General features: G+C 45.6%; 2 protein-coding genes across 9 annotated transcripts in view; one reads left to right on the forward strand and one right to left on the reverse strand.

Annotated features, from left to right (window-relative positions):
- Positions 1 to 14,681, forward strand: part of ETFBKMT (electron transfer flavoprotein subunit beta lysine methyltransferase) — a 34,948-nt gene extending 20,267 nt beyond the window's left edge. For all 5 annotated transcript variants that reach the window (XM_056797370.1, XM_007502533.3, XM_007502534.3 and 2 more), the window contains one exon: positions 5,873 to 14,681. In XM_056797370.1, coding sequence (XP_056653348.1) covers positions 5,873 to 6,216 — 344 coding nt within the window. In that variant the 3' untranslated portion in view covers positions 6,217 to 14,681. The remainder of the gene's footprint in view (positions 1 to 5,872) is intronic.
- A 1,765-nt stretch (positions 14,682 to 16,446) lies between these two features.
- AMN1 (antagonist of mitotic exit network 1 homolog) overlaps positions 16,447 to 25,521 on the reverse strand; it is a 34,266-nt gene continuing 25,191 nt past the window's right edge. For all 4 annotated transcript variants that reach the window (XM_001376762.5, XM_056797368.1, XM_056797367.1 and 1 more), the window contains one exon: positions 16,447 to 21,530. In XM_001376762.5, the coding sequence (XP_001376799.2) occupies positions 21,457 to 21,530 (74 nt within the window). In that variant the 3' untranslated portion in view covers positions 16,447 to 21,456. The remainder of the gene's footprint in view (positions 21,531 to 25,521) is intronic.

The following is a 25,521-nucleotide window of genomic DNA, read 5'->3' on the forward strand; positions in this document are numbered from 1 at the left end:
TATATATATATATATATACACACATATATATATATATATATATATATATATTAATTTAAGGTTGCCAAGGAATTCAGCTATGTAATTCCTAAATGAAACATTCAAGTCTGCTGCCAACTTTTTTTGTGGTGTTTTAATTACAAACAGGAGGAAGGCAGTATTAGAGAGAGAGAGAGAGAAGGAAAGGGGAGAGAAGGAAAGAGGGCTAAATACCCACTCTGCTCAGGCTGAACCAAAGTGGGCCCAAGGCCCTGGGTAGCAGAGGCAAGAAAAGAGATCAGTCCTTATGACTCACGTGACCAAACTGGAGAAAAACTGTCTGTGGGCTCCTCCTACTCCAAGCACCAGGCTCTAAGCACCTCTCTCCCTCCTCATAGGAAGTCCCGAGAACTCCTGAGCTGTCCTCTACCTCACTTCCTGTGTCTCACATGTGCCAACGGTGGGTGGCTCTAGCTTGACCTAGGACTGCCCAGAGGTCTGTCCTTTTTGTACATGTCTGTTGAAGGTCATATTCTCAAATAATTAAATCTTGAGTTTTGCTGCAGCCCTTCCTAATCTTGTTACCCTGAGTAGGGTGGAGATTGTAGTTTCCAAGACCTGATTCTGTTATTCTAAGTATCTTTATTGTTATTGATCAGGAAATAGCTAAATCCCATCTTCTAAAGAATGGTCTGAATGGGGTGGAGTAGTTTTGAAATTCACAGAGCACAATAAAATCATATGCTATAGCTTATTCAGCCATTCCCCAAGGAATGAGCATCCTCTCATTTTCCCATTCTTTGTTCCTACAAAAAGAGCTGCCTCAGATATCTGGGAAACACACCTAGTAATGTATGGCTGGACCAAAGGGCACGGATGGTCTGATAGCTCTTTGGGTGGGTCCAAAGTGCTCTCCAGAAGAACCCCCCCTTCCCCCCAGTGCATTCCTGCCCCAGCTTGCTCCATGGTTTCCTTTCCTGTCATAAGAGTCAGTCCACTCAGTCTCCTCAGACTTCTTTCAATGTGCATTTCTCTAATCAATAGTAATTCAGGGTATTTGGGGGGCCTGATTATAGGAGCCTTAATCCCGTTCATGTCGTTTGACCATTCTTCAATAAGGGAATGGCTTGTAGTCTTGTACCTTTGACTCCTTTCTCTACATAGGTGAGAAAGGAGGCCTTTGTAGGAGACACTGACACCATTATGATGGCCATCTATTCCTCTCCATCCTGTTTCTCCTTGTTTAGTGCCCCCAACTTGCCCCTGTGACCATGAAAATGATGGAAGATTTTCCTTAAATTTATTTAAATCCTCAGGGTTAAAAGGTGTGTGATGTCTTACAGATACCAAGTTCCCATCTTTATTAAAAGTAGGTACTTCCCTTAAAGGGAATAACCTATCTGAATTATTTGGTACTCCTGTTTCTGTTTCTAGCTTCTTAATCCATTCTCAATGGGGTAGGTATGAGAAAGACAAGGGTCGGGCACACTGAGGGAGAGGGTTTGTTATTGTCCCATTGTGCCAGAAGGATCAGAGGTAGGAAGCATATGGGAATTGAATTGGGCAGGGTGGGAAGGAGGGGCAAAGGAAGAAGGGTGAAAGGATACAGAGGTGTTAGGGTTGGATGAATGAGTAGGATGTGAACTTAAGGTGGAGGCATTAGGATGATCAGGATGGGTGGGGTGTGAACTTAGAGTGGGGGGTGTGGGATTGGAAGCAAGGGCAGGGGGAGGAGTGGGTTGGTTAGAAGCAGGGGGTTCTGAGGCCAAGTTGGCAGGGGGAGCAGTGGGTTGGCTAGGAGGGTTAGTGTTTTTCATAAAAGCTATGAGCTCCCCCACACTTATCTCTAACAACTCAAGCCGAGTACTTAATTCTGCATTTTGTTGAATATTAGAAGGAGCAATCAGTTGGTTTGACTGAGAAGTGAGTTTTTTAAGGAAATACAATATTACAGCTACAACAATCAAAAACTCAAGGGAAAGTAGTATGTCGATTAGACTTTGCCATAAATTTCAAGGGATGAGCCATTTCAGATAGACAAAGAATTCTATATTTACAAGTTTGGTCATGGAGCTGATGAGCCAGCTGTTAAGTAAGTTGCAGACTAATGCTTGTACTGTAAAAAGAACAAAGTATTTATTGGAAAGCCAGTTGCTAACTAAGTTGTGAGCCGGCTATAACTCCATATTTCTAAAGTAAACACATGGGGAGCAGGACAAGGCCAAAAGCTTTTCCAAGGTAATTCTTAATCCTAATTTAGGCAGTTGCTTCTTAAAGGAAAGGATATTTAGAAACAGCTCTCCTAGCCAGGAACCCTGTTGCTAAGATTTAAAACAGCTGTGTTCTATTTAATTTAAGAAGAAATCGAAATTTTTTTTACTCACCCACTCTTGCAGCTGTGTTTTGAAGCCAAGTTAGTACATTTAAAAAGATTGACTGGCAGAGCAAGTAATAAAGAGAGAAAGGAAAGAGATTTCCCAGAAATTTTTGAGGGTTTTCCTTACAACCTTCTTGGTCTGCCATAAACTGTGACCGCGAAAATGTGTAAATGACCAAACTAAGGTTTTGGCCACACTGGTAAAGATAATTTTTAGTGTCTTGATTTTAAATCAAAAATAAGTGGTCGCCAATGGGAAAAATTCTCAAATATAAGATACCCAAGTCAGCTGGGTTTTATGGAGATTTTAATTAATACGAATGAAGGAATTAAGGGAAGGGAGAGAGACAGAGTAAGAGGAAATAGTAGGAAAAGGCCTAGGGCCTAGGCCAAATGGCCTAGGCCTTTCTTTTTAAGAGAGAAAACTAAGTCAGTCTTTTATCCACTCACCACAAGATTTTGTCCCAAGCAAGACTCTAGTGTTCAGAGAGACCCTCTAATTCAGCTTCCAAACTCAACTAAGTTCAGAGGCCCTTTCTGAACTCCTGGCCTCCTTTTAAAGAGAATTTTCTCCTATGTCACCTCCCCTAAGTTCTCACATCTACCAATCACAGTAGAGTTTTCCACAGGACTGACCATTCTTAATTCACATCTTCTTTTGTTATCACCTTCTCTGAGTAGATTAAAACTTCACACCTCTTGCTAAGCTTGCCCTTTGTAAGCTGCCTGACCTTTTAGTGATTAATTTAACCTTTATAGGTACTTAGCACCCTTTTGTATTAGATCTAAAAACAGACCACCAAGCTTAAGGGCTTTTGCCTCACTATAAGTTTGAGTTGGGGACTTTTCATTGTTCAGTAAGGAATTTTACACCTTTATCTTCCCCTAAAGTATGCCTAAGTATGGGTGGAGTAATGTTAAGATTCCCAATACATTCCTGATCAAGTACCTCCATTTGTTACAATAAGGGAATAGCCTTAACCAAATGTTCTAAGGTAGAGTATGAGCAGTTTTAAGATTCATACCCCTTTTCTATCAGCCCAGTCCCCTTCGCTTATCTCCTTGCCCTCCTCTTGCCTGTGGGGTAATTCTAACTGATTGTGTCTGTTCTTCCCCCCTTGAGCCGATTTGGATGAAAGCCTGGCTCCCTCCTGCTTCTGCTCCTACTCCTCTGTAAGAGCTCTTTCATGCCTCTTTGAGCAATAATTTCCTCCTTCTCCTTTTTCCTTCCCCCTTCTCTCCATGCAGTCCTCTTTTGCATGTCTTCATTTCATTTTTCTGGACATCATCACCCTACCCTATTCAGTTTACTCGCTGGTCACTGTCCAGGTATACCCTTCGTTCTTATATTTCCGATTGTCTCAGAGTAACTGATTTCTATTTTTGTTTGTATTCTATTTTTCAGAGTGATCTTTGCTTGAGCAGGGCCAGTGATTACAGTCACAAAACAATAGAAATGAATGTTGGGGCCCGGCCCCAAAGACGAGCTATGAGACAACGCACCCCTTGCTCTTTTGCAGAGGGGGGGACTCGAAGAGTTTGGAACATTGCAAAAATACCAGATTTTTTTTCAATGTGTCAAGAAGTTTTAGTAAAAAATTTCCCTCTGTTTATTCTTTTTTCTTAAAGATTGTTTCTGGGAAAGGGCTCACGGGGGAAATCTGGGCAATGTAAAATTGCCAGTCAAAAACCATTTTTAAAAAGGTTTGCCCCTTTCCCTTAAGCTGATTATTCTATCTCATGCTTCATTTCTTCTAGGTACTCGTGTAATCATGGTGGAAAATCCAAATCCTTTCTTTGAGTCTCCATTTACAGTTATAATGTTATTCTCTCCTCTCAGTTTAGAATTTGGGCAGGCAGTCAGTGTCACCTTGTTAACCTGCTGCAGCCCCCGTTCCTGACTCGGAGCTGGGTGCCCTGTTCAGGCTCCGCTGCCCTGCGGTGATGGTAGCCCCTCTAACTCCAGGGCTTGCACCCTCTCTGGATCTCTGATGTTGACAACGCTCATGGGTCTGGGGCACTTCAGAGCAGAGTTGTGGGAGCCTCCTGGGGTTCTCAGTCACATGGAAGGCCCTAATACAGGATTCCAACAACATGGGACTTGGCTTGGGGATACCTTTATTCTCCCCGACGCCGTCCACGAGCCTTCTAGGCAGCATATCCGGGCATGCCGAGAGGCTGCTCCTGGGTTTGCTGGGGTCTCTGCTCCTCCTGGCCAGGGGCTTCTGGCTGGACCTTGGGGTCGTTCTGGTGGAATCCATCACTGGCGAACTTCTCATCGGCTTTCTCGATCATCATTTGGTCTTGTGTCATTTTTTGCTGAAGTAGGTATATGGGAACTGCAGTGTTTGCTTCCATCGAAGGAGCTCATTTGGCTGGAAGTCCCTCTTTCCCTTTTGGCATGTGCCCAGCCCCAGGCCGCAGGCCTCAGAGCGTCCTCCCGTGCAGTGCTGAACAGAGAGCGAGCTTCCCAGGGCTTCTGGCTCTCCTTTGGACATCGCTGCTCCATCGGCTGTCCCCTTTTACAGCTTCCTGTTGGTATTTCTGAGGGCAGCTGGGCTCGGCTCAAACGGTGCCATCTCTGCCAGAAGTCACGAGGATCACGTCTTCCTTTTTTCCCTCCTCCTCCCTATTTCTTCCTTTGGAAAGTCAGGGGGAAGGGATGGAGGCAAGATGCAATTCCTTATTCTCTCTTAGGGCCCTTGTTTCCTGGTCAGGAAGGCTTTTTGCTCTTGACTCCGTCGCATTTCTTCTTCAGGAAGTCAAAGGTGGTGAAATGGCCCCTGTTCTGCTCACGTATCCCATGAAGCTTCGAAAACCTGGACAAGCCCCATTTCCACCTCCTCTCTCAGGTCTGCTTTCTTATTGATGATTAAACACCCTCCTGGGGCAGCTGGCTTAAAAGAAGCCCTTCTAGTAAAAACAGTGGGACACGCTAAAACTGAGCCCGCTGAGAGTTCCCACAGAGAGCTACGAAGGAGGGAAACACGCGCTGGAAGACAAGCACCGTCTGGACTTCTCAGCCCCGAAGTGTTCAGCGCACGCTGAATGCTTGCCTCCTACATACGACTTCTCTGTCAGGAAGTCCTCTGTGAACCCTGTTTCGGAAACAGGAGACTTTAAAGATGTGGCCAGACCCTGATGGGCAAGCTTGCTGGCCTGCGAGCGGCCTTGGGCCCTTTTGACCTGGAAACACTATTGGAACCAAAAGAGAAGCGTCCCTGAAGGGGGTTGGCTGAAGATGGAATGACTCTGGCTTGTGGCGTGTAGAATGAAAATGGCTCAGGGGGCAGCTGGGTGGCTCAGTGGGTGGAGAGCCAGGTCTAGAGATGGGAAGTCCTGGGTTCCAATCTGACCTCGGACACTTCCCAGCTGGGTGACCCTGGGCGAGTCACTTGGCCCCCATGGCCTGGCCCTGACTGCTCTTCTGCCTTGGAGCCAAGATTCTAAGAGGGAAGGTGAGGGCTTAAAAAAATGGCTCAGAATGTGTGAGCTCACTGTCTGCTCTTTTCTTAGTTGCAGGCCTGGCTGCCTCTTTGAACTGCAAATTAAATAACCTGGACCCGCTTCCCACCTTAGCACAGAACCTCTTGGACTCAGAACCGGCTCCGTGGGAGGTCATCGTCCTGGGAGATATGTTTTATGACACGGACCTTGCGGACAGACTTCTTCAGTGGCTGAGGAAATGCATGTGGACTCACGGAACCAGAGTGCTGATCGGGGACCCCGGGAGACCCCAGTTCTGTGGGCTCGGCATCCACAATCGCTTAGAGAAGCTAATTACGTACTCGCTTCCGGAGCCCACCGGGGAGGAAAACTATAGCCTGACGACGAGCTCCGTTTGGAACCTCCAGCCCTGAACTCCCATTGGGCGCCCCCGAGCACTGGTGGATGCCGCTGTCCCTGGGACTGCGTTTAGGACCTCCAAGATGTGTCCCAGCTGCTTTTCCTTTCTTGTACCCAGCTGCAATTCCGCCCGCGGCAGCCCTTTGTCACTTTGTTTGCTGCTTTGTTTTCCTTGAACACAAGGGATTGTTTACTACTTGGAGGGCACAAGCCCGCGGCCTGTTCTGGTCTTCGGCCATCACCGCTATTAGCGGGAAGAGGGCGCTTTTCTTTGAAGCCTAGCGGGTTCCTCACAACTCCTTGTAAGAATGATTGTTGTTTTTGTCTCCAATTACGCTGAAGCAATTTTTAACATTCGCTTTTGGCTTTATTTAATTTGGAGCTCCAGATATTCTCCCTCCATCCCCAAGCCTCCCTCTGACCATCTGATAGTTTGATTCGTTGATTCGATGATTTATTCATTATTCATGCATCCCTTCCACCTTAGAATCAATCCTATGTATCGTTCCAAGGCAGACGAGCCGTCAGGGCTAGGCAATCAGGGAGCACCCAGCAAGGAAGTGTCTGAGGCCAGATTGGAACTCAGGACCTCCCGTGTAGGGTTCCAGATAGGAACCAATTATGAAAGAGTGAAAAGCTGACTAACGAGCAAAGTGCTTATGGCTACGTTTCTGCGATCTCTCATGATTGCCTTCCCCATCGGGCCGGTTGTCTAATGTCAAAGGCTCTCCTTTAGCACTTGTATGAGAGATCCGGGTGATGAAGGGGACGTGAACGGGGCTTGGGATGGGCTCTCGTGTCTGATTACTGACAGGAGGCTGCTTCTGCTGCGGGTCCCCTCTTTGATGATCTCTCTCGCACCCCCCGCGGAAGAACCTCCACAAACGCCGGTCCCCCCGACTGCCACAACGCTGACACCATCAGAGGCAGGCCGCACGGGCTGGACGTTCCGCTGAAGATTCCTGAGGCGCTGGGCCTCGGGTCCCTCTTAAACCCTTGCGCCCCTATTCCCTCGGTCCCCAGCTTCCCTTCCGGTGGTCAGCCCGCGTTAGAATATGTTGTCTCTGGGCCTGGCTGTATCCCCTAAGCGGCCTCCCCCAGTACAGACTGTACGCATGCACTCAAGGAAGACGCTTTCCTTAGTGGTCCGTTGTGGCAGAAAACGCAGAGAAACAAACAAACGAAGAAGCGAAACCGAGGACGCTTCCTCGCGAGGGAGATCCCGCTTTTCAGGCCTTTGGGACGGTCTTGGATCAGGGGCAAAGCCCTGCCCGGTGCTTGTCTCTACCCAGGGCTCGCCTGGTTCTCTCTTCGTTCTGCATCGTCACTTCCTGTGGCGGTTTCCAGGGGGATCTGAAACCGCCCCGTTGTCCTTTCTTGTGGCCCGCCAGTGTTCTCTGACGAGCATTCAGCACAGCTTGTTCAGCCCCTCACTTTCCAATTCTTTGTCACCACAGAAAGAGCTGCTGGAGATATTTTCTACAAATAGATCCTTTTTCCTTTTTCTTTTTAAATCTCTTTTGGATGTAGACTTAGTAGTTTTGCTGGATCAAAGGGTTTTATATCTACATTTTATAACCTTTGGAGATTGCTTCAAATTGCTCCCCAGGATGGTTCATGCAGTTCACAACTCTCCCAGCAGTGCCTTAAGGCCTCAATTTTCCCACGTCCCCTCCAACACTTGCCATTTTTCTCTTCATATTGGCCAGTCCGAGAGGCATGAGGTAGTACCTCAGTTATTTTAATTTGCATTTCTCTAATCGCTTTTTCACACAATTATAGATTATTTTGATTACTTAGTCTGAAAATTACCTGTTCATATCCTTTGACCATTTATCAATTGGGGAATGATGTGTGTTCTTATATCTTTGACTCATTTCTCTGCATAACTGAGAAACGGGACCTTTATTAGAGACTTGTAAAAAGTGTTTGCACCATTATGCTTACTGTGTATTACCTTCCATCCTAGTAAGCCCTGTTTAGTTTCTGACCGTCACCTCCTGGAATTTGTTCTCTTTTCTATCAGCCCACCAGCCTTCTCTTATCCCCCTCCCCTCCTATTTTCCTGCAGGGTAAGATAGCTTTCTCTACCCAACTGACACTGTATGTTCTTCCTTCATTAATCCAATTCTGATAAGAGTAGCCTTCAGCCCACCTCCCCCTATTGTCAATGCTTTTTCTTGCCTTTTTTGTGTGCAGTAATTTATCCCATCCTATTTTCCCCTTCTCCCTCCTCCCAATGCATTTCTCTTTTTCATGCCTTAATTTATTTTTTTATGTCATCCCATCATATGCAACTCACACACTTGCCCTCTATCTGTGTATACTCCTTCTAACTGCCCTAATAAAGATAAAGTTCTTGGGTGTTAAACACATTATCTCTCCAGATAGGCATACAGGGATGTACAAAGTTTAACCTTATTGAAATGTCTTTTGAATTCTTTTTCCTGTTTACCTTTTTTTTTTTTGATTCTCTTGAGTCTTTTATTTGAGAGCCAAATTTTCCATTCAGCTCTGATCTTTTCATCAGGAATATTTGAAAGCCTCGTTTCATTGAATACCCATTTTTTCTCCTGAAGAATTATGCTCAGTTTTGCTGAGTGATTCTTGATTGACATACTAGTTCCTTTGTCCTCTGATCCTTTCATGTAGAAGCTACCAAGTCTTGTGTTTTCCTGACTCTGGTTCCCTAATATTTGAATTTCTTCTTTTTTGACTGTTTGCAGTATTTTCTCTTTGACCTGGGAGTTTTAGAATTTGGCTATAATATTCCTGGGAGTTATCCTTTTGGGATCTCTTTCAGGAGGTGATTGGTGGATTCTTTCCATTTCTACTTTGCTGGCTGTTTCTAGAATATCAGGGCAGTTTTCCTTGACGATTTCTTGAAAAATGATATCTAAGCTTTTTTTTTTTATCATAGCTTTCAGGTAGCCCAATAATTCTTAAATTATCTCTCCTGGATTTATTTTTCAGGTCATTTGTTTTTCCTGAGATATTTCACATTTTCTTCTATTTTTTCATTCTTTTGACTGTTTGATTATTTCTTGATGTTTCATAGAATCATTAGCTTCCACTTGCCCAGGTGTAATTTTTAAGGCATAATTTTCTTTAGGGAGCTTTTGTACCTCCTGTTCCATTTGGCCAATCTTACTTTGTAAAGAGTTCTTTTCCTCAAAGAATTTCTGTACTTCTTTTTTCAAAGAGCCAGTTTTGTCTTTCAAGAAGATTTTTTTTTTCATCAGTGCATTTTGGTATATCTTTTCCCATCTAGCTGATTCTGCCTATAAGAAGATCTTTTCTTTTTTGGATTTCTGTGTCATTTTTACCAATTAGCCTACTCTGTTTTTTAAGATATTAATTTCTTCAGTATATTTTTGTGCCTCCTTTACCAAACTTTTGACTTTTTCATGATTTTTCTGCATTCATTTCTTTTCGTAGTTTTTTCTATCTATTTTTATAATCCATTTTAAGCTCCTCCATTAATTCTTTTTGGGTTTGAGTGCAATTCATATTTTTCTTGGTGGCTTTGACTTTTTGTCTTCTGAGTCTACCCTGTCATCAAAATAACATTCTATATTGAGTTTCTTTGTGTGTGTGTGTGTGTGTGTGTGGTTTGCTCATTTTCCAGGCTTTTTCTCTTCTTTTAACTTAAAAAACTGTTCAAGTTGGGCTCTATAACTGTGGTGAGGGGCACTGTTCCAAGATTCAGATTCATTGGGCAGCTGCCTTCAGAGCTGGCTTTGGGGATCTATCTGCTTTCAGTTCTTCCAAGGTGGTATGATGTGAGGAGAGCTGTGTTCAATACTCTACAGGCCTGTGTTCTGCTCTCTTTTATCCCTCAGAACTGTGAACAGGGTTCCCTGCTCCTCTGTGGCTGCCAGTGCTGATGTCAGTTGGTGCTCCTCCTCATCCTGCAACTGGGCCCCAGGGCGGCAACCCAGTTCTTTTATGGGCAGTGCTACAAGAGTCTCACACCCAGAGCAGCAAAGGGATTCCTATAATCTCCTAAGCAGTTGCCCAAACCTTCTCAACCTCTGTGGTGAGAGTTCTGGAAGCTTTGGCAGCTGCTTCAATTGTGCCCCAGATCTTTTGCTTCAACAGGGCCTGCCCTTGTGAGCCATGCTTCACTGCCACCTGATGCACCAGATCCCTCACGCTAGTCTTCTAGGTGGTTTTGGGTGAAAAATGACTTTGCCTTGTATTTGGTGGGCTATGCTACTCCAGAATTTTTTTTTTTTGAGGTATTCTAGAATTGCTTTTTGGATGGGGTAGAAATCAGATGGGTCTCTTTGCCTTCTCCACCATGTTGGCTCTGCCCCCCTCCAAGTAACTCTCCCTATTAAATATCTTCCACTGGATGTCCTGTAGACAAAGTAATAGTTTATTGAAAAATGAAAAATAAGAGCTTCCAGAGCAGATGCTGCTGGAAGCCTACTTGTGAGGCCGTAAGAGGACATAGACATCTTGAGCCATATACCCAAATAAACTCCAAATGGGGACATGATGTAGACCTAAATGGTACTACTATCTGTATAATTGAAAATCTGTTATCCTAAAAAAGAACTACATTTCCCGGGAGTCCACTGACTTCCTGTCATTGTGTTCTTCCTGAAGACAGGAGATATTAGGCGGGGACGTGGAGGGTCCCGCCTCTTTACTTCCTGTCCCGAGTTTGGTGGTGGTAAGGCAGGTGTTTGAACTGGCTGATTAGCCATGGGCACGTGGTCTTTATTTTGTATCCGCTTTAATCCTTTATTTCTAATGATCAATAATAAATCTCCTAAAGTATAACATTTTATTATTTGAGATTAATTTTAATTCTTACATTTTTGGTAACCAGAAGGGATGAGAAAAAACTCAAATTTTTTAAAAGATAGCCTAGATAAATTTTTTAAGCCATGTTTCCTGCCAAGGCTTGTTGCCCACCCCACGTACCCACCCACCCTCACAAAGTCCAAGAGAACTTCGAACTCTCTTTGGAGTTGCTGCCTTTTTCTTTCCTTACTTTTAGCCCGGTCACTCTCTGGGCTATTTTTAGCTGGAGGACTCTGCTTGAGTCTATGTTCTTCAGTTCCTCACTGCTGCCTCTGGCAATCCTCCTCCTGATCTCTGGCTCTGCTCCTATTCCTGCTTCTGAATTGGCCTCCAATCTGACCCCGATCACTATTGCCAATCCTGCTGGGCTGCTGATGCTGCCATTGAGAAGCTATTACTGCCACTGAGTTCTTGGAGCAGCTCTCTGGGCAACTGTTAAAACTGGGGTGTATTTTCCTTAGGGGACAATTAGTCTGCGAATTCCCTCTCCACATGGCTGGGGAAACTAGCATTTTACCTGGGGGGGGGGGGAGAGGGAAGAAGGAAGTTACTCTTCCAAACAGGAAGTAAATTGCAAGTATGGAATACTCTATGAAAAGAGCAGCACCTTGCTTATTTCAAACAGTTTCTACCATTCATGAGTGCGTTTATCCTTTCACTTAGCTTGCCTGAGATTCATGGGAGATTCACCTCCCTACAACCCTTTGCAATTTGGGTCTGCCCAGTCTCCAAGATTCATCTAGTTTGGGATTCCTCAAACCCATGTTCTCTCTTGTTATAGTAAATCTCACAGTTCTGACAAAAGGAATCTGAACAGATAGGGAAAGGAACTTTTAAAGAGACTGGAGGTGAACATTTTAAGCCTCTTCAGACTCCTTTGTTTTACGAAAGTCTCTGTATTTTATTGTATTTGGCTGATTGTCTGCTTTAAGATTGAATTTTGTTCTTTTAAGTTCATATATTAACCTGATCAATACTATTGTTACACTGAATCATTTTAATCTACTGTTTTAACTATTAGATATATTCTGTTAACTTTCCCCTATGACCACTGATCAAAATATTGTAAAATATTGCAAAAGCCCATAGACAGCTTTTTTTTAATTTTAATTTTTTTACATTTTGCAATTGTTAATTGTCACATAGATGATGGATGGACTCAACCTGGATAACAACCTTTGGAAATTTTAATGAGCTAAGAATTTAAATGGTAACTCAAAGTGGTCTTCAGAAATAATTTTAATTAACTAGTGGTTTCTGAATGGATGATTTTAAAAATATTTATATTATGAAGAATGCTGTACTAAAGGTAGAGAAACAAAGAAATGTTCCTACCAAGGTGTTTCTATGAAGCAGGAAGCCAAAAAGAGCTCCTGCAAAACTCTTCAGTTTAATTTACTTTCACCAGAACAATCTAGATTTCTTGGTGATGTTCTAGACCTAAATAAGTTTTACTTTGTTAAAAAAAATTGCCATGGTTGAAAGATTTGCTACATCTGTAAAAATTGGGACAAATATACATCAATTCATAGTTGGTTTTTTTTTGTCATACAACAGCTTATATGAAATGTGATAGTGGGTTTGTTTGCTATTGTAATTAACTGGGCTATTGTCAATTTTGGGGACTTTGGTGCTTCTTTGAATGTGCATTACTGTTTCATTCTGAAAATTGTTTGTACTCACACAGTGATTAAGTTAAAAAGGAAATGGATCTCATTTTTTGTGAGAAACCTTTGTAAAAAAAAAAACTTCTTGGCTGACACAGTGTGTCACTGATTGTAAGCTATATGTTTTTGATTTTTAAAACTGTTTTTTATTATTGTTTTTCCTTGCATGTGTGATAATGTATCTGAGTTTTCTTATTCTCTCCATTTTGTATTTGAAGCACATGTCAACAATATTGAGAAGATTTTTCTTTAATTTTTTTATTTTGTAGTAATATAAGTTTAAAATACATTTGTTCTAATATTAATGCATACCCAAAAAGGTTTAACTATAAAAATGATGCCATTGATTGTTTAAAAAAAAATTATAGGACTTTGCTTAATGATTTTGTCTGATTCCAGAAGGGAATACAAAAAGAGCCATTGCACAGTGCCAAAGCACAAAGCTAAACTGCATAGTGCCAATTGAGCACAAGGTCAAAAAGACCAACCAATTCCAATGGGATTGATGAAATTTTGAGCCAAGACAAGAGGACTTGAACTTGTTTGGGTTTTGAGGTTGCGGCTGTTTTGACATGTCAAAGGCAGGTCTTCCTTGTCCCACATTCTACCAAGTATCTCAATTTGGCTCCTACCTGTCTCCTACAATCTTACTCCCTTTTCTGTCTTTCATGGTGTGGCAAAACTTTCTGTAATCCTGGCTGCTGATTGGGTAAATGCATAATTGCTTAAATCACTTTAATTGGGCCCTGATTCAATGACCTGTTATAGATTTGTTTTTCCTTTACTTAGAATTTTTATACATAAGACTTTGATAGTTTATATTTCATCCATAAATTATTTCTCTTTTATTTGGATTTTTTAAAATGTTTTTTCTTTTATCTTATCAATTGATTCATATAACTCAGCCATGCATCCCTAAGTGATTCTTGTGTTTTTCAACACCCTCTTCGGGGGGCAATGTACAATTATTCTAAAATGCAAAGTTTAAACTCTTTTGAGAGTAATTTTGGGTTTAAAAACATGCTACCTCTCCGAATTCAGAAAGTGAACTGTTTGGAGAAGGCACCAGGAAGATGCCTCCCCAGAACACACACTGCACTAGAAGATACAGAGTGAACTTTGGGATGTGGTGATTTGAACTGTGTGGAGTTGAATGTATTTGTTTTGTATGTATACTCTTATGCCAAAGGGGACTTCCCCATAACTGGCTTTTTGTCAATGCACCTAGCAATCATTGGTTTTGTTCTCTTTTCGTCTTATCCTCAAATTATTGTAATTTCAAAGTTGGTTATGTCTACAAGATCCGTTGGAGAGACTAGTCTTCCATGGATCTCGGGGCGGGGGGGGGGGGGGGGGAACATATAATTGAAACTCTGTTACCCTAAAAAACTACATCTCCCAGGAGCCCACTGACTTCCTATCATTACATATTTCCTGTAGACAGCGGATATTAGGTGGGGACATGGAAGGTCCTGCCTCTTTACTTCTTGTCCCGAGCTTGGTGGTGGTAAGGTAGGCATTTGAACTGGCTGATCAGCCATGGGCACCTGGTCTTTATTTTGTATTCTCTTTATTCCTTTATTTCTAATGTTCATTAATTGTAGTCGAGGATTACCTCCTCTTTTCTTTATTTGTATTTGCCTAAGATAAAGTTGTGGACTTACTTATCTTTGCTTCAGACAAAGATGAGGATTGACCTTTGCCCATCTTGGGACTAAGGATGGAACAGTAAACATGAAGGTTGCGGGATAACATTTATGAAGGGCAAATTGCGATTAGGTGGGTGCCTCTCCCCTCGTCTGCCCCTCTTCCCTTTGTTTGTATTTGCATTAAAGGAAGAATGTAGGCTGACCTTTGAACACCTGACTATCCCTTGATCAAGATTAGGGTTTCTGGAATGTAGAGTTGTACATTCCTGTAGGTTTTTTGTCTAAGTAGTCTTTACCTATGAAAGTTCTGTGTGAAGCAAATAAAATTGGCACTATTTCTCTCTTTCATATAGTGTCCATCTCTTCTTTTGTTATTCTTCATTTCTCGTTACCCCAGGCAAGACTTCACAGGACTGGCCGACCCTGTAGAGGAGTCTTGCAATTAATAAATCTCCTAAAATATAATATTTTTATTATTGAGATTTAATTTTAATTTTTACATATCACAAGCAGACTAGTAGAGCATAAAAGAAGCTCTCTCAGATATGGAGAGAGGAAGGCTTTAGACCAAACAAGAAGGAGATGTCTGTGGGAAGTGAAAAAGGATAATTTTTATTACAAAAAGTTTTGCACAGACAAAAGCAATGTAGCTAAAATTAGAAGAAAAGTGGGAAACTGGCAAAAATCTTTGCCACAAGTTTCTCTAGGAAAGATCACATTTCTCAAATATATAAGGAGCTGAGCCAAATTTATAAGACCAAGAGCCATTCCCCAACTGATAAATAGCTAAGGGTTATGAAGGTGGGCATGGGCACCCAAAAGAACAAACCCACTTCTCTCTCAGGAATGCCTCTGGCAGTGTTCAGGGTCTCCTGACAGGACTATCAGACATGGAGGCTCCTGGCCACAGGATGAGCAAGCCCCAGGGCAGAACATGGAATGGGGTCCACTTGGTCTGGCTCTCAGGATGGCACATTGACATCATTCAGATTAGGTGAAGTCATAGACCTGCCCTGGCGGGCTGCAGATATTACAGATATTGTGGAGATCATGCTGCTGCTTTCTCCTCAATTAGCCATGCTTGGGGGAATCCATGGAGAAGACCTTTGGAATTTAGGAGCTGCAGAGCTTAAAGACAAAGAGAGGGTTAAGGTCCATTACATAGAATATACAAGATGCTTCCAGAGTAGACTTAGAGAGTGGAATAAAAAGTAGAATTCAGAACTGGCTATCGATATCCGCTTCTGTCACATCATTACAGGTAAGCTGAATCTCTGGCTCAAGTTCAGAGGCAACGGGCCAGAGCAGTTAGAGGACAAAATCATTTACTTCTAAGATAGGATCAATAAGAAAATGATAAAGGATCGATTTTAATCTTCTCAAGTGGCAAAGAATTAGAAACTGAGAAGATGCCTAACTGTCGAGGAATAGCCAAAGAAGTTGTGGTTTATGAAGACTACTGTGCTATCAGAAACGATGAAGGGTTTGGTTTCAGAAAAAGACCTGGGAAGACTTAGGTAAACGGATCTAGAATGAAATGAGGGGAACCAGGGCCATTTACACACGGGCAGCAGCAATATTGTAAAGAGAGTCAGCTGTGGAAGACTCCGTAATTCTGCTCAACACACTGACCAACCACAGTTCCAAAAAACTCAGGCTGTCCATTCCACAGAAAGAAAACTGGATAATGCAAATGGAAACATCCATCTTTTCCTTCCCTCCCTTCTTCCCTTCCCTCCCTTCTTCCCTTCCTTCCTCCCTCCCTCCCTCCCTCCCTCCCTCCCTCCCTCCCTTCCTTCCTTCCTTCCTTTTTCCTGTATTTCTCTCTCTTTTTAAAAAATTTTCAGAGTATGCCTAATGGGAAACTGTTTTGCAGGATTTCATATTTGTAATGGTTTTTGTATTTCTGACCTCCTGGGTAGGGGACAAGCTGAGGGGAGGAAGAGAATCTGGAACTGAAAATCAAATAAGAAATGAACTTCAGAGTAGAAAATTCTACAATCTAGGTGAAATGGATGAATAATTACAAAAATATAAATTGCCTATTTGTGGAGTGAAATTCCAGGGGGCTCATACCCCCCAAATCACTCTAATGAGCAGACAAGAGCCTTGATGCTGGTAGAGTTCACGTGGCTTTATTCAGAGGTGTGGGAAGGGCATAGCGCAGCGGTTCTCCACCTCTCCATTTGTAGCAATGAGAATACAGAATGCATATCAGCTAGTTACATTCCAAATCATAATGGTAGCAAAATCACAGTTTTGAAGTAGCCACCAAAATAATTTTTTGGTTTGGGGTCACTGCAACATGAGGAACTGTAGTGCGGGGTCATGGCATTAGAAGGGTTGAGAACCACTGGTATAGAGCAAAGGACATTGTCTGAGTCTTAGACAGCATCCTCAGAAGAGGAGGGAAGGCTACCTGGGCACAAGTAGCACACTCACAAGGCATGGAGGTGTACAGTGAGGGAATACCTGACCAAAAGGTGTTGGGGTGGGTGAGAAAGAGAGACAGAGAGGGAGAGAGAGAGTCAGAGAGAGAGAGAGGGAGAGAGAGATAGACAGAGAGAGGGAGAGACAGAGACAGAGAGAAGCAGGCTCCACAGTCTGAGGTCCCAGAAACAGTGGGTGTCGATGTCTAGGTGTACTCAGATTTTATAGGGATTCAATGTAATGCCATCTCTACTTTCACATCCTCTGTATCCTCCTCCTTCTATCTTCCTTCCTGTCTAAGGATTTACCAGATTGCAACAATTCAGCCTTGGGTTTGCATTTTTTAATTGAGTTGGGGTTTTAGGCCTGTCCAAGGATTTATCAGATTCAGGAAACACTTTTTGAAACATTACTTGGGCCGCAGCATTGCAACATTTCTGGGGACATGGAGTCACGATTATAACTTGTAAGTTTTGAGATTTCTCTAATTGGAATTAGGGCACCCAAACTTCTTCCCCTGGGAACAGAAGAAAAGGATGGGGGGGAGGGGGTCTCCTAGCCACAGCTGAAAAAGTATATTAAAGGTCTGTATTAATATATATGTATAAAGCTGCTTGGGGAGGGAGTTTCTTCTACTCTTCACAAGGAGAGATTGATGTTCCCTAGTGGAGGGCCCTTCACTATTTTCTATAGGAAGCTGCCAATCTATGATTACTAATGCTAATCAATGTATATTGGGGAATAATGTACAAATTTTATCCCACACACCTAGACTAACACAGGAGGAAATAAATGACCTAAACAACCCCATATCAGAAAATGAAATCCAACAGGCCATCAAAGAACTCCCTAAGAAAAAATCCCGAGGGCCTGATGGATTCACCAGTGAATTCTATCAAACACTCAGAGAACAGCTAACCCCAATACTATACAAACTATTTGACAGAATAAGCCAAGAGGGAATTCTGCCAAACTCCTTTTACGACACAAACATGGTACTGATTCCAAAACCAGGCAGGTCAAAAACAGAGAAAGAAAACTATAGGCCAATCTCCCTAATGAATATAGATGCAAAAATCTTAATAGGATACTAGCAAAAAGACTCCAGCAAGTGATCAGGAGGGTCATCCACCATGATCAAGTAGGATTCATACCAGGGATGCAGGGCTGGTTCAATATTAGGAAAACCATCCACATAATTGACCACATTAACAAGCAAACTAGCAAGAACCACATGACTATCTCAATCGATGCAGAAAAAGCCTTTGATAAAATACAACACCCATTCCTATTAAAAACACTGGAAAGCATAGGAATAGAAGGGTCGTTCCTAAAAATAATAAACAGTATATATCTAAAACCAACAGCTAATATCATCTGCAATGGGGATAAACCAGATGCATTCCCAATAAGATCAGGAGGGAAACAAGGATGCCCATTATCACTGCTATTATTTGACATTGTACTAGAAACACTAGCAGGAGCAAGTAGAGAAGAAAAAGCAATTGGAGGCATCAAAAGAGGCCAGGAGGAGACCAAGTTATCGCTCCTTGCAGCTGACCCGGCAGCGGCAGCGCTGTTTGGGTTTGGCTGCAGTAGGGCCCCTGAGCCCATTAATGATAGGGGACCATTCGCCCATCCCCCCACTCCCTCTGCCCTGAACTCGGACTTCTTGACCCCTCGTCCCCGGCCCTTGCGGTGGCCTTCGGTTTGGGTTCGGCCTCGGTCCCTGTGTGCTGTGAGGCTGGCCGGGCCCGGCCCCCAGCCTCCCCATCCACTCTAGGACCCGACAGAAACCCTCGCCCGCTTTAGGCGGGCTCTGCTGAGACCCTGCAGACCGGGGCTCCTCCCGGGGAGAGTGCTCTGCGGACGGCTGCACAGGGTCTCCCTCCCCGGGCTCTGAGCCTCCAGGGTGTGCCTGGCCCGTATTTCATCCGCCGATTTCTTACTTCCTTTAAGACTCGGCTCAAGTCCCACCTTCTACCGGAAGCCCTTCGCGAGTTCCAAGCCGGCCTGCCTGCTTGTTTCCTGGGCCGCTGGATGGGGCCCTTGTAGGGGTGAAGGAGATATTTAGGAAGTCCTTAGCCGGCCCTACCAGTAACGTGTTTAACGTAATCAATGAGCGCTTTCCCCCCTTTCCCGGGGCTCTTCCCATCCCTATATTGGAGTCACAGCGTAAGTGACCAGGGCAGGATTTGAATTCAGGCCTTCCTCACCACGTCCCGAGGGCTAACCAGGGTGTCACCTAGTGCTTGAGGGCCTGCCGACCCCTTTGGGGGCTTCTTTTCTCCGCCTTCCTGCTGTGGCGCCAAGAAGCCCTCATTCGCAGGGAGCCAAAGCAGGTGGGGGCCTGCCTGGGCTCGCCAAGACGTCCCCGGAGAAGGGTCCCAAAGGCCACTGAAGATGCCTCCGAGGGGGCAGGGCCACCCCCGGCCTCCTGGCCCCGCCACTGGCTGGGGGAGGGGAAGCTGTATGCGGGCCATGGCCCCGCCCAAGCCATCCTCTTCCTTCCTAGCCTTCTCTCTGGGCGGCCCAGAGGAAGCTCCTCCCCCGCCCCGCCCAGGCGCCCAGCGCAGAGCCGGCCCAAAGCTCCATCAGGAATATCAGGTCACACCCAGGGAGGGACTCCGGGAAGGGAGGCTGGCCTCGAGGCTGGAGCAGGTGAAGTCTCTCCGGTCAACGCGCAGGGTCTGCAAGGCGCAATGGCGGGGGAAGCCTCGGCACTGGCCCACATCCGCCATACAAGGGGCGGCCACTGGAAACCAAACTGCGCATGCACCCAGGGGGAGGGGCTGCCGTCCAGGCCCGAGGAGACTGGCCACAACACTCTGAAGGCCATGCGGTGGCCACAGCACGTGGCGGCCGCCCTCTTTAAGTCCTTCCATCTTAGGATCCGAACTGTGGATGGGCTCCAAGGCAAAGCAGAGGTCAGGGCTAGGCCATGGGGGTCAAGTGACTTGCCCAGGGCCACCCAGCAAGGAAGGGTCTGAGGCTGGATTGGAACCCAGGACCTCCCGTCTCCAGGCCTGGCTCTCCATCCACGGAGTCACCCAGCGCCCGCCCTTGGCATCTTTTTAAAACACAAGCTCGTTTCTGCTGTGGGTGGCACTGCCAGGAAGGGTCCCTCCATGGAATTCTTCCTCCCCCCCCAGCTTCCACCCAAAAGGACGCGCCGGTCGGTCGTTCGCTTCCCTGGCAGACTGGTGAGAAGGCGCAGAGCTGGGAGAAGCGCAAGCCAGATCCCTGGCAGTCTGGCCAAGTCTTGGGAAGGGGGGATGGGGGACGGCGCAGTGCTCCGCTTAGACCTCCAGGGCGGCCCATCCTTCTGGCCATGGTCTGCCGTCATCCCCAGCCTTCAGCAGCTGGTTTCTGCCGCCTGGGGGTTCAGGGGAGAAGTCAAGGAGAAGGGCGGGAGGCCACAGGGCGCTGCAGTCCCGGACCAGGACACAGCATGGCTCTAAGACGGAAGGGAAGCGTTTAACAAAGAATGAGTGAACAAAGGACCAAAAAAGGGGATTGTAGGAAGCCTCTTCTTTGGGAAAGATGCCTAGAAGAGTCCCATTTCAAAGCTGGGGGCGAATCTGTAGTCGAGGACAGCTTCCTCTTCCGGAACAACTGAAGAACATGGGGGGCATCGCCCCAATGGAGAGGCTTCCACTTAAAGAGCCTTAAGATTTCTGTCCTATGATCTGGAATCGGCCCATTTCCACAAGCCACGGCCTATTTACGGCTGCAGGCTCTTTATCCATCACAAGGTCCCCTTCTCAGGTGGCCAGAAACAAATTCCTGGGCCAGGGGAAAGGCCCTTCCCAGCCTTGACCTCCCCTTCCCTGTGAGCTCGCGCTGGGGGCCTCCCTCGTGGAACCACGGTAACGGGGCCTCAAGATGGCAGCACAGAGAACACCGGCGTGGGGCAAGTGGGCTGGGAGGTGGGAAGGGCAGGAAGAGAGGCCCTTGGCTCCCAGGGTCTGAGAACGCCTCCATTTTCTGAGTGGTTCCTATGGTACTTCTCTGCCCCATCCTCTGCAACCAGGGGAAAGCCGTCTCCCTTGGGAATCATGAACTCATGGAGGCTCTCAGAGCCCCATCTGGCTCCTCCTTCTAAAAACGCATCTTCATCCTCTCTAAAAGGGTCAGCAGCCCTCTGAGGAGGGAACCCACGGACGGCTGGAGAAACCGAGCCCCAGTGCGACTCTGCTGAATGGCACGGAAAGCCGGGAAATCCAGTCACTCGGACGAGAATGGGGGCGTCATCCTAGATGGCGAAGAACCAGTTCAGAAGAAAACGCTCAGAGCTCAGGACCCGACGGGTTGTTTGGCGTGCAGGAATCAGGAAAGACGGCCTGAAGGAAGAGCCAACACTCGTGCTGTAGGGAGAGGGGGTCACTTTAAATGCAGGCGCCCTTCAGACAGGGTTTTATTGTAAAAACAAAAACAAAATGGCCCAGGCCGAGGAAGAACATGTTAAATAGCGACTCTAAGGGGAAATACAGAGGATGGGGAGCGTGTTTGCATTCTTGAAGGGCTTCCTTTTACCAGGAAAGCCAAAACAAGGTATCTACAGACAGAGCGAGTCATGCGGAGTCGGCTAAAAACAGAGACAAATCAATATGGCCCACATGAAGAAAAGCCAGCTTCCCCAGGCCGTCCTTTCTAGGGAAAGTGGCTGAGTCATTGGAGGGTCGAGGAAGCCTCAGTACACAGTCCACGTCACTTGTTTGATCTTGTTCGGGCCCACTAACTGCTCCAAGACTTCTCGGGAATGATCTGGAAAAGAAGATCACATGCGTTAGTTTGTACATGCACAGGGGATGGAGGCTCTTTTTTAAAATGTAATTTTATTCTATTTAAATTTATTAATTTAGACTATTTTCCATGGTTCCAAGATTCATGTTCTTTCCCTCCCCTCCTCCCACCCCCTCCTATAGCCAGTCAGCAGTTCCTCTGGGTTTTACATGGGTCACTGATCCAGACCTATTTCCATATTATTAATATTTGCACTAAGGAGATCCTTTAGAGGCTGCATCCCCAATCCTCTCCCCATCAAACAATGTGATCAATCATGTTTTTCTTCTGTGTTTCCGCTCCCACGGTTCTTTCTCTGGATGTGGACAGTGTTCCTTCTTAGAAGTCCCTCAGATTGTCCTGGATCGTTGCATCGCTGCTAGTAGAGAAGTCAGTTACATTGGATCATGCCACAATGTATCAGTCTCTGTGTACAATGTTCTCCTGGTTCTGCTCCTCTCACTCTGCATCACTTCCTGGAGGTCGTTCCAGTCTCCATGGAATCCCTCCAGTTCATCATTCCTTTGAGCACAATAGGATTCCATCACCATCAGATACCACAATTTGCTCAGCCACTCCCCAATTGAAGGGCTTCCCCTCATTTTCCAATTTTTGGCCACCACAAAGAGTGCAGCTATGAATATTCTTGTACAAGTCTTTTTCCTTATGATCTCTTTGGGGTACAAACCCAGCAGTGCTATGGCTGGATCAAAGGGCAGACAGTCTTTTATCACCCTTTGGGCATAGTTCCAAATTGCCCTCCAGAATGGTTGGATCCATTCACAACTCCACCAGCAATGCATTAGTGTCCCAACTTTGGGAGGCTCTCTTTTTTTTTAAGTTAAAGTGTTCATTTTTAAAGTATGTAAACCCTTTCTCTCTTCATAACAACTCTAACACAGACTAGGCAAATGATGAGTAAGTGACTTGCCTAGGGTCATGCTCCAAAGAGTCTGATGCCCAATTTGAATCCAGGTCCTTCTCACTCCAGGCCTGGCACTCTTCACTGGGCCACCTCGCTGCCCCCAGAAGCTAAATTTATGGCAGAGATCCAAAGCTGTTCTGAGGCGTGGCCATCTTCATATAGTCTCCCACCTCCACCTCCAATAAACCCTTACTTTCCATCTTAGAATCAGTACTATCAGTACTGTGTATTGCATTCAAGGCAGAAAAAAGGTAAGGGTTATAATGGGGGTGAAGTGACTTGCCCAGGATCACACAGCTGAGAAGTGATTTGAACCCAGGACCTCCTGACTCTAGGCCTAGCTCTCGATCCACTGAGCAACCTCACTGCCCCCTGTAGAGTCTTTTTAAAGAAATAAAAGTCAAAGATAAAACTGAGCATTAAATAGTTCTTCATTCCCAAACAGCCAACAGTCTGGACTTGGAGCATCCTACAGAAGACAAATGACACACCCGAGTCTACATTCTATTTCTGTTCTCCACAGAGCCACTCTGGGCTTCAGAGACACAGAATTCAGCCCCCAGCCAGGGGCCTTGTCCATGCCACAGGCTTCAGGTGTGTGACAAGGAAATCACTTTAAAAGACTGATATATATTAATTTAAGGTCGCCAAGGAATTCAGCTATGTAATTCCTAAATGAAAACTCAAGTCAAGAGTCAACCTTTATAGAGTTTAATTACAAACAGGAGGAAGAAAGGAATTAGAGATAGAGAGATAGAGGTAGAGAGAAAGGGGAGAGAAGGGAATAGGGCTTAAATACCCCTTCTGTTTAGGCTGGGCCAAAAGGCCAAGCCCTTAGATAGCTGGGGCAAAGAAAGGAGATCAGTCCCTATCACTCACGTGACCAAAATGGAGAAACAGTCTCAGGGGCCTCCACCTCCAGCTTCCTTCAGAGCAAGCTTCTCAGAGTACACTCCAACCACTCAGACAAACTCCTCAACCACCACCCTGAGTCTTCAGACTCCCCTATCTTTAAGGAAACCATCCAAGTTCCCTCCCCTCAGTTCTCACATCTACCAATCACAAAAATCCATCAATTTCCCTGTGCGAATGGAGGCTCTCGCTTAACCCAGGACCGCCCAGAGGTCTCTGGCTTTGCACATGTCTGTTGAAGGTCATATTTTCAAATAATTAAATCTTTGATCCTTTGCTACAGCCCTTCCTAAATCCTGTTACCCTGAGTAGGGTAGAGATTGGAATAATTAAATTTTGATCTATGCTGCAGCCCTTCCTCAATCCTGTTAGGACTGAGTAGGGTGGAGATTGATTCCAAGTATCTCCATTGTATCAATTCTAAAATCAATCATGACTCAAAGAAATTCCTGTTCTATGCTTAAGCATAGGTCAAAGTCCTTTCCATTGTTCAGCAAAGGGTTTCTGTCCTAAAGTAATCTTAAGAAGGGAGGAGGAGGAACCTCCCATGCCAATGGGGTTCCCATTCCAATAGACTATCAGTAAGAAATTTTCCAAGTATGAAATTTCCCAATGGTGAAATTTCCAACATTTATAAGTCTAAGGAAATTTAAGGTTTACAGGTGGAGCCAAGGGAGAGAATGGGAACACTTGGGGAAACCCTGGAGTCACCTGGAGTGTCAAAATGAGCCTCCTGCCAGAAGCCAAGAGGCCTCGTGCTTATGAAGCAAGAACTGAAGGAGGGGCCCCTGAGCCTGAGAAAGAGAGGCAGGGGAGGGGGGAAGGGGGAACGTCCCCAAGTGGGGGGGACAAAGGGCACAGGTGGCATCTGACGAGGCTGGAGAGGAGCAGGAGAGAAAGGCCCGAGAGGAAGAGTGGGGAAGGCCAGATACACCTGAGACACTACCTCAAAAGCAGAAAAATCACAGGACGTGGCCCAGGCTGGGGGAATTGATTCCTTTTGAGTTCAGAGAAATGGAAGCAAGATCCAGCGTAAGATGATTAGAGTCTGGTGGAGAGGCCAGGATGGCACTTGACAGAGAAGGGGCACCGGATAGAGTCGGGGCACCAGAGTGGGGGCATCGGACAGAGGGGGCACCAGACAGAGTGGGTACTGGATAGAGGGCGGGCACCAAACAGAGTGGGTACTGGATAGAGGGGGGGCACCAGAAGGAGTGGGGGCACTGGATGGAGTGGGGGCACCAGAGAGGGGGCACTGGATGGGAGAACCATTATAGGATCTAGCCACTGCCACGATGTGAGAGAAGAGGAAGAGGGAAGGAGGATGTTGAGGAGGAAAGATGGCGGCCTCCCCTTGGGACATGCTGAGCTGAGGCTGTCACTGCTGGCAAAGATGCTCCCCAGGTCGGTCTCTGGGCTGTTCGACTTCCATGGGGCTTGCTTGCTGGCTGGGAAGCTCAGGGAAGTCGGGGTACTCGGCACACTAGTGCCCGTGCTTGGAGGAGAAGCCATCGGGAGGCCTGGACGTCCCACTTCTATTGCCTCTGAGAGGGAGGGCCGTACTCCCTCCCCAGGGATGTGCTCTCTGGTGGGGCCAAATAACGATTCTGCCAAATCCTGTCCAGTGACTGGCCACAGAAGCAGAGAGGGAACAGGGAAGACAAGGCAGAGCGTGCCTGCGAAGCAGCCCAGGGAAGAGAGCTGGCCCTGGAATCAGGAAGACCCTGGGCGTGTGCCTCTGGGTAAGTGAGTGCACACTTGTCTCAGACTAGAGCGAAGAGCAGGAGAGGACAAATGTCTCATGGCTATACATCCTAAATAATTTCTTTTTCTTCCTCAAACCTGTACCTTCTCAGTATCCATTTTAAAACAGGAGAGAAATAAGAGTTAGGAAATTGAGGTTAAGTGACTTGCCCAAGGTTACACAGATAATTAAGTGGCTGATGCTGGATTTGAACTCGGGTTTTCCTGACTCTAAGGGCCCCAATATCTTCTTGAAGAATGAGAAGTACTGAATATAGCAAGCAGCGAATAAGAGCATCAAAAATGTAATGGATTTATTTGAACAAAACAAAATGACTTGCTATGAATGTGGCAGTCGTTCTTCCATCAGTTATCAGCATAACCCTAACACTT

This window comes from Monodelphis domestica, chromosome 5 (assembly GCF_027887165.1).
Source record: "Monodelphis domestica isolate mMonDom1 chromosome 5, mMonDom1.pri, whole genome shotgun sequence".
Classification (NCBI taxonomy): domain Eukaryota; kingdom Metazoa; phylum Chordata; class Mammalia; order Didelphimorphia; family Didelphidae; genus Monodelphis; species Monodelphis domestica.